Source organism: Chaetura pelagica, unplaced genomic scaffold (assembly GCF_000747805.2).
Source record: "Chaetura pelagica isolate M959 unplaced genomic scaffold, ChaPel_1.0 scaffold463, whole genome shotgun sequence".
Taxonomy (NCBI): Eukaryota; Metazoa; Chordata; class Aves; order Apodiformes; family Apodidae; genus Chaetura; species Chaetura pelagica.
The window spans coordinates 342218-357258 of NW_009952816.1; the positions used below are offsets into that span (position 1 = coordinate 342218).

Consider the following 15041-nt stretch of genomic DNA (forward strand, 5'->3'; position numbering starts at 1 on the left):
GGGGTGGGGGGATCCGGGGACCCTCCCGGCCCCGCATTGTGCTGTTCTTGCTCCAGGATAAAAATGGCCTCTCGGCGGATCACACGGGAAACGTTTGATGCTGTCGTGCAGGACAAAGTTAAAAGGTATCGCATGGAGCGGGGTGATGCTGGGCAGGACACGATCCATCATTTTAAAGGTAACGAACCGTGGGCATGACAAGCTGTGCGTTGTACCCGTTATTCCGGTACCAGCCATGGTTGGTTTCTTGCCTTCCATTAGCGTGTGTGTGCTTGAAACATGGACTTGTTCTGGTGTTTTTCCACATCCATTTTTATTTAAGAGGCTAATAGGTTGGTATGACTGACACTGAGTGCGAATTTCAGGCAAAAACCCGAATTTCAAACAAAGGAATTCTGTTCAGGCTGCATCTGAGAGTGGGTCCAATTACAGGGAGGTCTCTGGAGACGTTGCTGCAGGATGGAATTCTGTTGGTGTCTGATAAGTTAAATAAATACAGGAGTGCATTTGGAGCCTTTGGGTCTTTGTATTTCATGTTATTTTTGCAGAAGAAGCTAAAAGCAGGACATGAATGTAGTGAACATTCACACAACATGACCTGCAGATTCTTTAATAATCTACATTTGACATTTAAAATGTCTAGAAAAAAAAACCTTGATTGTTTGTAAAAAAAAGAATTGAGAGTTTTAGAATTAAGTATTTTCTGTTCTGAAGGTGTGTAAGCTCCAAATAAATAATTTCTTTTAAATACAAGAAATGTTCAAGTATTCTTTACTTTCTGAATTTAAGAACTGGAATAGGGAATTCTGGAGGCTTTGCAGGAAATTCTAGTATTTCTGGCTTTAATCTTCTCTTAGATAATTGTGTGTGAGTTTGTAAAAGATATGGTCTGTCCAGCTGGGGAATTCTGACATCCAGTGTGGGGCCAGATATTTTTACATCTGAGAAACCCAAGTGGAAGGATTAGGAGCACAACAGCAGCATCTTCCAGGCTGAAAAAGTTGTGAGCAAACAGAAAATGGGAGTTTATAGCAGAGCTAGCATCTCAGCTTTAGTGGGAGAAGTTTTAACTGTTTTGTCCTGTGTGTTCAGGTGTTGTTAATAATTGGTTGAATTATTCAGTGTGTGTAAGAAAGCAAATGGGAATGTCCTAAAGCTAGAGCCCTGTGTTGTCCTTCACAAGTTTTGATGTGTTGACTCTTGTGTCTAAATATGTTCATTAAAGCTTTTTCTTCATGAATTCTTGTCCATCCCTGGCAGTGTTGAAGGGCAGGTTGGATGGGGCTTGGAGCAGCCTGGGCTGGTGGGAGGTGTCCCTGCCCATGCAGGGGGTGGGACTGGATGATCTTGAAGGTCCCTTCCAAACCATTCCATGATTCTGAGATGCCACTTGCAGAGCATTGGTGTGTTGATGTCTTTATCATTACAGCTCATTCAAGGCCAGTCCCAAGGCCAAGATATGAAGACAGTTATCATGATGATGGGAGATACACTCATGACAACGCCCAGTACCACCCCCATGATGACTGGAGCGAAGACCCCAGAGATGATTACCCAGGACCTTCTTACAGATCCACGAGTCCCCTCCTGAGGAAGGACAACTATTACCATGAACAGTACGGCCGCCTGGCCCCTCGTGACAGGGACTTTGGCCGCCTGGCCTCTCGTGACAGGGACTATGGGCGTCCAGCTTCCCACAACAGGGATTATGGGCATCCAGCCCCTCACAACCGGGAGTACGGGCGCCCGACTTCCCACGACCGGGAATACGGGGGCCTGGCTCCTCATGAGCAGGACTATGGCCCTCCTGACTCTTGGGAATCTGCTGGACCACATGAAACTGACTTTAGTTCTTCAGATATTTTAGGGGATTTTAGATCACCGGGACTGATGGAAGATGAATATGGCAACATGGAGAACCAGGAGTACGATGTGGAGTTTGGAATTCAGTCTGACAGTGAGTTCCGACCCCTGGGACGGAGGGGCAGCCTTGGCAGGGGAAGAGCTCTGCGGGGAAAGCATCTTGTGAGGGGTGCTGTTAAAACCAAAGTATTCAAAGGAGACCTCAAAACTCCCCTGAAGAAATGGAACATGAAAAAACTGCCCCCAGGCCCTGAGCAGAAGCCAGCTCTGCAACCTGATCCCACCACAGAATCCATGGAACAACCCGACCCCAGGCCGGGGAGCGCCCAGCACCCCAACCAAAAGTTGCCACCACGACCTAATCAGAGACCAGCTCTGATAACCCAGAGGCCTCTCCTCAAGCTCCGAAAGCCTGCACACTTTTTCAGGAATCTCAGCTTCGACCTGGTGGATAAATCAGACATTTTTTCAACCTTTGGAATAGAAATTATAAAATGGGCTGGGTTTCACGCCATCAAAAATGATGCAGAATTTTCCCGGCTCTTTAGGGCCCTCTTTGAGCTAGAGACAGAAACCTGTGCAAAAATGCTGGCTTCCTTCAAATGCTCCTTAAAGCCAGAACACAGAGATTATTGTTTCTTCACTATCAAGAGTTTACAACACGCTGCTCTGAAAACCCCCAAAGTGGACAACGAGTTTTTAAACATGCTGTTGGACAAGGGTGCTGTGAAAACAAAGAACTGCTTCTTTGAAATCATAAAACCTTTTGATAAATACATCATGAGGCTCCAAGACCGGCTCCTGAAAGGTGTCACCCCCCTGCTCATGGCCTGCAATGCCTACGAGCTGAGTGTCAAAACCAGTGGGTTTGGGAACCCAAGAGAAATGGCAACTGCTTTTGAGACCACTGTTTCTCTCTGTCGTAAATCTTTAGCACTTCTGGGGCAGACCTTTGCCCTGGCCTCTGTTTTTAGGCAAGAGAAAATCCTTGAAGCTGTAGGGCTCCAGGAAATGGCCCCAGCACCGACACTGTTCCCAAACTTTGATGATTCAACCTTGTTTGGGAGAGAGTACATTGAAAACCTGAAGGCTTGGTTGGAGAAGAGTGGATATCCAATTCAGATGAAAACAGCTGAACCAGAGTCCACAGAACAGCTGAAAAAACCCACTCCTGACACAAAAGGTAAAAGTGAGTGAGCTGTTGTAGGATACTTTGCAGTAGAGAATTTATTTGTCACTGGCATTTTAGCTTAATTGTTATGGTTAAGGTCAGGATTTACTAATTCTGGGAATTCCATGTAAAATATTAGCAGCATTGAGGCAGGTAGTAAATACTATTTACTAAATACTAGTAAATACTATACCATTTTCAGCTCTGTGGATGAAAGCATGTCTCCTCACTCCCCTGCCTTCTCCTCACTCCCCTTCTGCACATTCTTATCCTTGAAATGGAGGCTTTTCTCCCTGTGCCCTGGGCTGCCCCAGCTGCACAACTCCAGGGAAGGGGCCAGGACCCCAGCTGGAACTGCCTGTGTCACAGAACAAGTATTCACACCTGGGCACAGTCAGGGATGTTGCCTTCCCTGCTTTTAGCAGATGCAGGTGTATTTCTTTGAAGTTGTTGAAATACCACCATCTACAGGAACAAGTCTGTCCTCTGCTGTCTCAGGCCATCCAGTTCATCCTCTCTAACATGTCCTTACTCATTAGTCTGCTCATCTGTTTTTCCTAATTGGACTTCAGAGGTCTGACAAGAATGGCTGATAATCTGGATCTCACTCCCTCAGAGTGCTGTCCAGGTGTACTGATTTTGCACAAAATTCTTTTGGGGCAATGAGTATTTGCCCTTTAAAGGATGGCTTCACTTGCCCAGGATGGCAAATGGTAATTTTCTTCACCCACTTCTCATAACAAACTATTCTAGAATCCAAACTGAGCTGAGAAAACAGTCAGAAAGTTTCTGAGGCTTCCTTAAATTATTCTAGTATTAAGTGAACCTTTTGGTTTTTATTAGTAGTATGTTGAAAAACTGCACATGCCAGTGTGCCAAAAAATAAAAAAGCTGGCACATGGATACTCTGTTGATGAGAACAATAAAAGCACTGACTGGATTTCATGTCCTCCTGCAGCCCCACAACGAGCTGATCGGAAGGTTGTGGAGACAATTGAGCAGCTGGTGAACAACATTGTTTCAGGAACCTTGTCTGCCAAAGAGAGGAATGCCCAAAAGAACTGCCCTGAATATTGGTAGGTGTGTTTGAACAGCATGTCAGAATGCTACTCCCTGGTGAAGATATTTGTAATATATTTAATTAGATGCAGTATTTCATTCACTGGGTGAATCCAAAGCCTATTGGATATTTAATCAGCCTTTCCGAAGGTGTTTCCTCAGCTTATTGTACTTCCTGATATCCCTGGAAATTGTCCTGTTGCTTCTGTTTTGTCTAGTAGATCATGTTCCATTTGCTTTGTCAATAATGACCATGTCAATCCAAATACAAGATGTTAAAAGCAATTTACAGGATGAAGATAATAAGCAAATGTAGTTAATATATACACACAGAAAGGTACCAAACTTTGGGATCTGGTGTCCTATGAGTGATGTTGGAAAGCTGAGACACTTCCAAGTGTAATGACCTTTTAATATGACAGTATCTCTTGATGTGTGAATTGCACCATAGCTAATTAATTACTAGACAAATGATTTATGTTGAAACCATCAATTATTTGCTTGGCAATACTTTTCCTGCTGGAGGTGGCTGTTGGTCTGCACAGGCTGATGTTAATGCAGCAACTTTTGCACAGCCCAGGAAGAAAGGATTGATGTCTACTGAGTGTCTGAGGTGAGTTGTGCTTTCATTTACTTTTATTTCTATGATTTTATTTAGGTTCTTGTCTGATGAAGACAGTCTGGAATACAAGTATTACAGGCTGAAGCTGTCAGAGGTGCAGAGGAGAACAGCAGCTGGGAAGGAAGCAGGGGGTGAGGGCACAACACTAGAAGCTGCCACAGAATCAGTCAGGGCCATGTTGTATGCCAGGAAAGTTGCCAGTATCAAGAGAAGACTGTTCAAAAGAAAAAGGCTTGGGATTATCACACAACGTGGCATTCGAGGAAGGAAGGTGAGGAGAGCAACCACAGGGACACAGACTGTGCTCTCAGCTGGGACAGTGCTGAAGCACCAAGACAAACATCTCCAAGGTTCAGTCCAGTCAAAGCCTTCTGCAGAAACCAGCCTGGCTGAGAAGAGCTCTGCCCTTGATAGCACCTCATCCTCACAGGGTGCCACCAGTGCAGAGGTGTCTCTGCCAGCAGAAGAAAGGGCAGATTCCGAGGATTTCTTAGCACCACCTGAACTTTTCCAGCCATTGTCCTCTCAGTTTCCTGATGGTAAGTGAAAATTCAAGATTAGATTTAAAACTTTAAAGGATAAGAGAAGAAAATTGCACAAAATGTTCTGCTGGAGAGTCTAAAAAAAAATCATTTATTTTGCTAAAGGAGCTGGATCTCAGCTGTATTGCCCTTCCAGTAGGAAGCTCTAGGTAACAAACATCCTGTTTCTTGCAGTGGATGCTAAAACAATGGAAACTGCTGAGAAGCTTGCCAAGTTTGTTGCTCAGGTAGGACCAGAAATTGAGCAGTTCAGCATAGACAACAGTGCAGATAACCCAGATCTTTGGTGAGTAACCTCCACGTTCATCTGTGTAAACGGGCTGAAAAGAAAAATCAAACTGCATTTAAACCATGACTAGGGAGATAGTTCCTTTCACTGTTGGTTGAGATGTGGGCTTTTACTCCCTGTGTTTAGGATCAGAGGATTTTGAGCAGTGTTCCCTGTTGTCCTGCTCAGCACCTCCATTCATGGGGAATATCTGAAATGCTTCAGGAAGAAAAACACCCCTCCCATACACCTACAGGCACTGATGTGGTTTTTTCTTATATCCAAAGTAATCAGCTTGAAACAAAGCTGATTTGTTCTGCCAAAGCATTTTCAATCTTGTTATTTTTTTTAAGTGAGGCTTTGATTCCAGTGGCCCAAGTGCTCTTCTGTGAATTAGCAGAGGGTTTTCTCTTTTCATCGTGCTGTACCAACAGAAATGAGGCCCTGTTACCTCTTCTGCCTCTGGGAATCGAGGCACCCATCTTCACATGGACCACAGGACTGAAATTTGGAAGAACTGAATTCTCTCCTGGGCTCTGCTGTTTGCCCTGGGTCACCCAGAGCATCTTCTCTGGGTTTCTCCATCTAATGAAGAGAATTTTACCAAATTCTTCACAAACCAGCTTGACAAAAAGCACCTGTAAGAACTGAGGGGAACGACTGCTGCTTCCAGCACATGTTCTTGGGGAATCTTAGCAACTCTACAAAAGCACACCTGTAGGGACCATTCAGAAATGTGTTTCTAATGTCTTGTTCATGCTAGCTAAAGAAAAATTTCCTGATGTCATTTTCCCTGTCATTTCTGCTCAGGTTTCTGCAGGATCGGAACAGTTCTGCTTTCAAATTCTACCGAATGAAAGTCTATGAGTTGTGTCCTTCCATTAACTTCAGTGCTGTGTCAGAAGCAGCTGATGTTGGGGAAAGTGCTAAGCCTGAAGAGAGAAATTTGGATGTTTCAGAAGAGGAAGAGGATGAAGAAGAAGAGGAAGAAGATAATGAGGAGGAAGCTGAGTTTGAGGAAGATACCTCCCAGGCTTTGGAAGAAATGGAAACGGAGCACGCAGAGGAAGGAGACGAGGATGACATCTCAGCAGGTAGAAGTGTGGAAAACCTAGATGAAGAAATGGTTTCCAAAACAGGAGAGGAAATTTCAGCAGGTGAAATGCAGCTGGCCACAGCATCTGATGGTGCTGTACCCAATCTGTCGACACAGGCACCAGCTCCTGCTCCTGGTACCCCATTTCCTCGCAAACGAATCAGCAGCAAGTCTCTGAAAGTTGGTATGATTCCTGCATCCAAAAGGATCTGCCTCATAGAAGAGCCAAAAGGTGAGTGATAATTAAAATATATTTGTAGGTCTTGTTGATATTTGTATTTGATATTGGTATTTGTAGGTCTGAGTGCAGAATTCCTGGGTCTTATGGACTTTGTCATGGACAGTTAATGGCAAAAACAACGACACCTTTAATCTAGAAATGAATACAGTGTTCACTTTAAGGGCTCAGTCCACTGACAGAGAATCTGAACAAATTGTGGAACACTTTTTGTACTGTAGTGCAAAAGCAAAGTTTGCATCAAACATCAGTCCTCAAATATTCTCTAAGTATATATCATAACATCATGGAATGGTTTGGGTTGGAAGGGACCTTAAAGATCATCCATTCCAACCCCCTGCATGGGCAGGGACACCTCCCACCAGCCCAGGCTGCTCCAAGCCCCATCCAGCCTGCCCTTCAACACTGCCAGGGATGGGGCAGCCACAGCTTCCCTGGGCAGCCTGGGCCAGTGCCTTGCCCATTATCCTCTCTGCTGCTTAAAAAGCTCCCACTAGTAGTTTTTGTGGTGTTTGTTTGATCAGTGTGTGGAAGGTTTAACAGCTCTAAGTACAGCCCTGAGTATATTTGGAGTGTTTGACTACATAAGTCAGGCTGTGGATTGGCCTGTCAGATTTTGTCAGTGTGGGCACAGCAGAGGTGGGTCATGATATTCTAAGAAGTGAGAGGTAATAACTGAAAACTGATTCTATGGGCTCAGCAGCTGCTTTAACAAATGGCTTTTCTTTGCATCATGATTTTTATTGGTGCAAGCTGTCATTTGTGGTATGAAAATGATGTACAATAAGCTCATTTAAGTCTAGCCTGAATGTTCTATCAGAGCATTACAAAAGCTCAGGGAAATAAAAGATCCAGAGCCTTTAGTGTATCAGATGTGCATGGTCTGTCCAAAAGGAAACACATGGACTCTACCTTTTTTGTGGTGGGGGGTGGAAAAAGGTCTTGCTGTTTCTTTTTTTATTCTGATCTTTTCTTGTTGGTTCTGATTTTAGGCTGAGGCATTGAGTCAGGAGTCCCACCTGAGATGTACTTTTGGAGCTCTGTGTTCAAATTGTTTCTCTTTACAGCTGAATTTTGTCATTGATTTGATTTGCAGTGCATGAACCTGTCAGAATTGCTTATGATAGGCCTCGTGGTTGCCCAGTGACAAAGAAGAAGAAGGTAAAGAACTATTCTGGCTTGACATTGCATTCTGAAATCAACTGTCTTTACAAGAGAGCCTCTGAAAATGTGTCCTTGCCAGAAAATTGAATTAAAGCCTGAAAAGCCTGATCCTGAAACCCAGTGGGCTAAATCTGAGGAGTGCCAGGCCTCCTGTTGGCTCTTAACTACCTGTGTGGAAAGGAAACACCTTATGATTAGAGCACTATTGAACAGCTGTGTGTTAATCTTGTCTTCTTATAAATAAATATACCTAGAGATGGCTGCATTGCTGCCTGGAAAATCTGTTGTCATTTTCTAAAATGGGTGAAATGTGATTTGAGTATGAGGGATTCTCTCAGTATTTGTTATTGAAAAAGCATAACCACGTTTTAAAATAGGCAGGTGTATTCTTTGCTATTTTAATAATGTAATTAAACAGTCTGAGAACCTGAAATATATGTTCTTATGTCGTGAAGTGGCAAGGCAGGTTGCTTTTTGATAAGACTTCTGTGTAGCTGCTGAAGTGCTGCTGAGGAGATATTTCTGTATATACATAAGTTCAAACACAGTTTATGGCATGAGGGGATTGAGGGATTTTTACTACATGATCTCCTTGTATAACAAAACCTCCCCTTTTTTTTTTCTGTTGTTTCCTCTCCACAGAAACCAAAAGATTTAGAGTTTTCCCACAAGAAGCTGACAAACAGGAACGTGGGTTTCCAGATGCTTCAGAAGATGGGCTGGCAAGAAGGGCACGGCCTTGGGACACGGGGAAAAGGAATCAGAGAGCCTGTAAAAGTGTATGTAATGGGAACACACAACAGAAGTAGTGTGACAGCTCTGGGATTCCATTAGTAACCATGTTTATCTAACCCACCTAGATGTGACCAGCTCCATGCTTTCTTTCCTTCCTGGCTTCAGCCAAGCTGGGCATGGAGACTTCACACATTGTTCTGGCCAGGCTGGGCAGTCTGGTCAAGAAGATGGCTGGTTCTTGCCATCCAGTTGGACATCTCTGAAGGCTGCAGCATGAGTGCTGCAGTGTGTGGGCACTTTCTGAAGATACAGGGCTGCCCTTCTTCTTCAGGAGATGTTTTTTTATTGTATTTAGGGTTTTTTTAACACACAGTATTATCCTGGGAACCTGCTTGCCACCACACCAGGTATATAATGTCTAATCAGCCTTTGGGAACATCATACACAGCATTCTGAGGTTTAGGCCACACATTTATTTTCACTGTAATGATGTGATTCATTCCACTGCACACTGAAAGAGGTAAGTGCATCTGCCAGAAGGTAAGTGTGCCTTCTCCTTTCAAATAAACTTCTGGTTTTGAATCTTCAGTTTGTCTTTCCAAGTTGCTGTTTCCAGTGTCCACTGCTGCCAGGACAGAGAATGAACAACAGCTCCTTCAACTCCCTGACTGAATAAGGAGGCAGAAGCTACTTGTTTCTCTCTGAACCCATTTGACAAGCTTTTCTAGTCCACACATGTAGCCAGGGGTTTTAACAGTCTGCTTTCTGCAGGGGTTTCTGTATTCCCTTTGTGCCTTCTGCAGTCCTAGTGATTTGTATTGGTGTGATACTTCTGGATTGGATACTTGGATATTTCTGCTTTCTTTTCCTTAGTGGTCCCTGTGGTCCAGTGCCCATCTCTGTGTTTTATTTTTCCTTCTTCAGCAGCACATGGACACTGAGGAAGCAGCTCACTTCACCTTTGTGTTCATCCTTGTTAGAAACTTGGTTTTTAACCTTAAAACATGTTGGGACCAAATTTGAGTCTTTCTTTCTTGGTTCCTGTAGCTCCTGGCACAAGATCTGCTGCACTAATCATAAGCTGTTTGATTGTCTCTGGTCTGACAGGTAGCCCAGCACATCGTGCAGGTTTCTGGCCATCTTTTAAAACTGCATTTTTTAATATGTGAAAACAGTTTTTCCAGCTTGAGTCCATTGCTGCATCACTCTTATAAAATAAGACACCCACAAAGAGCAGAGAATAACTGTTTTCTGTACCTCTTGTGAAAACTTGTTGGCCCTTTTTGCAATGTAGAGAGAACTTCACAGGATGTGCTTTCCCATCAGAGTCGTTCCTTGGACTTTGGGACAGTCTCAGTGGGGATGAAACCAGTACAACTTAACCTTCTGCTTTCTCTTGTTAGTGGCTTTGACACAGTGCAGGGATGATTCCTGTAGTCACCTGCAGCCTCCACTCTTCCCTCCCCTTTTGAAAACTCTTTTATTGATGACTTGTTTAAAACTCCAGGTGCTGTCTAATCTCATGCTCTGAACAAAAGGGTTAATAACTGAACAAAAGATTAATAACTGGAGAGACTCTAATGCTAGTGTAGAGTATATCTTGATTTTGATATTACACTGGTATCTCAAACTGATGTTTATACAAAGAAACTCCAGGCTCTTTTTTTTTTTATAGGAAGGCTTAAAGTTTGTCTTTGGCTGTGAGAGCAAGTCACTTATGTTACTGTATTAATTGCATGGTGGCTCCTCCTGGAAATGATGGGTCCAGAATTTGTAAATGCAGTTTAATTTTAGCAATGTGAGCTGTTCACTGTCTTGAGAATTCATTTGTCACAGCTCTGAGCCTGACCAGTTCTGTGGTCCAAACTCAAAGGCAGGGCATTGCTGTGGGACAGACCCTCCTGAGTCATGATGTCTTTGATTAGTTGTTTTTTCATTCTGAAAGTCATCTAGAAGAGGAGCTGGAGTGTAAATAGAAAGAAGAAATCTTCTGTTTGGAAGCCTGAAGTAGCTGCTGTCTAAAGGAAACAGCAGGTGAGGACTCTGCTTCAAACAGGGCACATGAGGTTAAAAAAGCAAAGCTGCCAGGTCAGACTCACCCAGTCAGAAGAAAAACAGCACCCAGGGTTTCTACTGTGGACTGTAAAGTTGAATTTGCTTTTTAGAGTCTGTGAGTGTGCTTTCAGAATGGCACAACAACCTGCTTGGCTTAAGTGGACCTGCTACTACAGACATTGGCTAAGAAGAACTTTTCTTTTTTCTCCTTAAGCTCCTCAGGTTTTTCCCCTGGTTAGCACAGCAATCCCACTTTCAGTACATGGGGCCATCTGAATGTGCTTACTTCCCATAAGGAAATCTTTAACAGCCAACACTGTTGTAACTGACCTGGAGGATAAAACTGACACAGAGGCCAAGGTTTCATTAACCTGAGCTTTGGAAGGGCTGTGTCCTGTGCACAGAGAAAGAGATGGGCTTTCATTCTTTGTTTCTCTGCATTCTGTGGGTCATCCTCTCCAGCTGTTCCAGGGCAGGAAGGTGTCTGGGTGTTGTTGAGGCCTGTCTCCTTCTGTTGGCATGTTGAGATGAAGAGAGATGAGTTAATGACTCGTTTTTCTTGGAAGGGCAGGAGCTCCAGGTTTTTATGTTGTGTGTCCTGTGAGACTTCAGCTTGCTGTGGGTGCTAGAAATTTTAAGCAAGCAGAATTGTGTTCCCTTGGTAAAAATGTCACCTTTTATGCAGAGTTCTGTGGTGTTTCCTGCTAATTTCTCAACACCCTTGATTGTGGCATTTCTGAACTGTAAGCAACAAGGCAATTTTTGCCATCTTTTCAGCAGAGGAGCCTCTCTACTATGATCCAGGTGGCTAATACAAGAGTTCATGTCATAATTTGTTCTCTCAGATGACTAGATCTTCACTGCTCCCTTACCATCATGGGAGCATTATCTTCTGGTGGGTATTTGCATGTGAAATGGGAGGTGGGAACTGGTTTATAGTTGATCTGGTAGGCCAGGTCCCAGGCCCTTCTCCCAAAAAGGAAGCAAAAGTACTTCCCACTTGCATTGTGTCCATGTTGGAAGCTATTGTTTAGATCTCTTCTGCTCAGTTGTCAAATGTAAGAGAAACAGAGTGTTCTAACTATTCATTTTGCTCCCTAGGGGTGCTACCTCTGCAGGGGAGGGCTTGGGTGTTGCAGGGGAAGAAAATAAAGAAGATGCATTTGATGTTTTCCGTCAAAGAATGATACAAATGTACAGGCAGAAAAGAGCAAGTAAATAGGTATGTGCAATGGACACGGCTGCTTTGTCAATTCCTGCAAACATTAAAATACCAGGGTGGTTTAAGTCTTCCTTTACCAAGCAAATATTACTGTTCCCATGAGTGTATATGGCTTCCTAGCATTACCTGGAAGTCCAGACCTACATTGAACTGCTGAGTTACCCCAAATCTTACTCCCTAGGTGTGACATTAAGAGACTGGCTCGCTAGGAAGTGCACGGACATGCAAAGGCTGCTGTGGGAAAGAGCTTCAGCAGAGTATGCCAGTGTGAAGGACACTTTGTTCTCTAGTAGTGGACTTGAATACTAATGTATTAAAACATTTTCCAAGATTAAAGTTAGTCTTGTATTTAACTGTGCAAGCTAACAGCTTGGATGTCATCTTCTGAGGAAGAAACACCTGACTTTGTTCTCGGAAGTGCCTGTTTACCTCTCTCTTGGGCCAAGTTTGCTTGTTCTCTGAGGAGGTGGCTCACCAAAAACCAGAATAAGCCACATGGAAAACACAACTAGCCTGGTTTGGCTTTGATCCTTTCTGAAGCCAAGAATCTTCTCAAATTCAATCTTCTTGCAAGGCAGTTCAGATTTTATTTTACTCCATTTTACTGATGGGCCATTCTGAGCTACTTCTGGAGCCTGCAAAAAAGCAGTTCCCTTTCAAGAAGAGTCTACCTGCATGCTTCTTCTGTATGTAATTCTAGACCTTAAGTGTAGGATGAATAACTGATTTCATCCAAGTCTGAGAACACTAAACTCTTCCTTGAAAACCTCAGGAGGTTTCTTCCATTGCAATGAACAAGCAGTACATGTTTTAAGTGTACTTTTGGTTTTTGCACAAATATGCAGCTCTTCTCCAACTAATTCTTGAATGATTTATTTCCTTCTCAAAGAAGTTTAAGCCATGAGCAGGTGCAATCCATGTGTCTGCAGGAAACACTAAGAAAATCCTTGGAAGTAAGATATATGGAAGTCATCTGCAAATGGATCATCAGTTTGTAAGGCCATCAGTTTAGAGTCAGTTCTGTTTCTGTTAAATATTTGCAGAAGTTCTTTCATTGAAAAACCCCAAGAATTAAAACAAAAAGCTTGTGCTTTTAAGGGACTATTCCAGAACTTAATGAAGGAGAAGACTGGATTAATCCACTGTGCTGCAACAAAAAGCATTACTTAACTGTTCTGAAGACATGAAAGATTTCACATTGTTACCACAAATAAACATCCAAGGTCTGATTGTTCATCTTTTCCCAACTTCCACATCAATAAGGGATCTGTGACTGGATTACTGAAAGTGACAGCACTTAAGATGGCACTTCTTAGTGTACTCATTCTTGATTACCTTTCTAAAACAAGTCCAAAATCTTCACCTGAATGCTGTAGCACCACAGCCTACTTCACTGAAGTTCTCTTTGTGGGGTTGATCTTGAGCTGATGCATGTTTTGCTTCCTAGGAGTGAGTGCTGCCTTGCTGCTGTTTTCATCCTGCTTCTTGTAGAGCAAAGAGCTTGTGGTAAAAGCACTGATAGCACCCCACAGAAATGTGGCAGCACCTCCAGTTCCCAACTGACAAATAAGCAAGAAATTGTATTATCCAGTTACCAACTTGCCGGTGCCTGCTGTTTAAAGAACAAAATGCCCTTCTTGCTCCATTAAAAACCCTGCTGGTTGAAAGGGAGTGTCTTCATTTTTATTTGGTAGCAACACACTTTTCCTTGCTTGTAACAACCAGTTTTTAGTTTATGAATGCAAGTTGTTGGGGTTTTTTTTCTTTGCTGGATGGGTCTTTGAAACCACAAGAAACAAACCCATGTTGCAGTGTAATTTTCTGATCCCTCAGTTTTAGTTGCCTTGAAGCACTTACTGAATAAAACCACAAAGGCAGATGCAGAGAAATATGCTGATAGTTCTGTTTTTCCATCAGCATCACATGTGTCTTCACCTTTACTTTACAAGAAGTTGAAGCCTGAAGGCTACAAATAGAAATAAATTTGTCTGGTTGTCACACTTGATTAAGGACATCTGGGAGCCCAGACGTTCCTCATAGGCTCTGCTTGGAGATGCTGAAAGTCCTTAAAACCTTCTGGACCACAGGCTACTTGAAAAATCATCAACTCCAGTGCTTGGCAGTGTGTGCTTGGCTGTTGAGTTGCTGTTTGGATGGGTTCTGCACTGCCCCTCTTTCTTTCCAGTGCCTAATAAGCAGTTCCACAGTGTGAAACTTGAAAGGAGATCTGTCAGTCACAGCTTGGAACTGGTACTGGAGGCTTCTGATTTATTCCTCAGAGCCCTTCCAAGGGTTTAGCTTTCCTTTTGGTTTCAGTGATGAAGCTGCCAGTGTTGCTGGTGACCATTTTTTATTTCCCTGCAAACATCCAGTTTGCTTCTTCTCTCCCAGTTACATTTTGGAAGGATTCTTTGAGGAGATGTTGCAGAAAGGCACAGGGCGAGGTGGAGTTTCACCCAAGGTTGAAATCCCCTCTCTCAGCCCCAGATCAACATTCTGACTTCATTTGGCATCAGAGCATTCCAGGTGCCTTTGCTGAACACCTGCTCACCCAGTCTGGGAGAACTGCTGGTATCCATGTGGAAAATGGTACCATCCTTCCCCAGTCCCATTCAAGTTAGATCATAATGCTGCCTTGAGAATAAAGGTGAACACTGGGAAAATCTGAATCTGCTCCCCTGGATGGCTGTAATATGGTCAGTCTTTCTTGTGCCAAACTTTAATTTTGGACAAGAGCTCAGCAGAGCAGTCCTGGTGCTGAGATTCCAGTGTTGCTCTCGAGTGTGTGACCATTTGCCACTTTGATCTTGTTTTACCATAAGATGACCTTGCAATCCTTTTGCAAAAAGGAATTTCCTTTTATTTTTTGACCTGCTTTTGCAGGCAGCTCTGATTTGAACATTTTAAATACTTGTACATGTGAAACATTTGTTGTGCAGATAATATATTGCCTTGATTCAAGTTTACTAGCTTCTTTTCTGTTATTTTAGTTCCAGGCTCTCTTCC

The 15041-nt window shown here is 43.3% G+C and overlaps 1 protein-coding gene across 1 annotated transcript; it reads left to right on the forward strand.

The window, feature by feature from the left end:
* Window positions 1-63: 63 nt before the first annotated feature.
* On the forward strand, window positions 64-12035 carry SUGP2 (SURP and G patch domain containing 2). Its single transcript, XM_009995066.1, has 11 exons — window positions 64-178; window positions 1430-3052; window positions 3813-3819; window positions 3964-4110; window positions 4752-5254; window positions 5432-5543; window positions 6336-6547; window positions 6737-6853; window positions 7956-8020; window positions 8666-8802; window positions 11915-12035. Exons 1-11 carry the CDS (start codon window positions 64-66, stop codon window positions 12033-12035), a joined length of 3159 nt encoding a protein of 1052 aa, XP_009993368.1.
* The last annotated feature ends 3006 nt before the right edge of the window (window positions 12036-15041 follow it).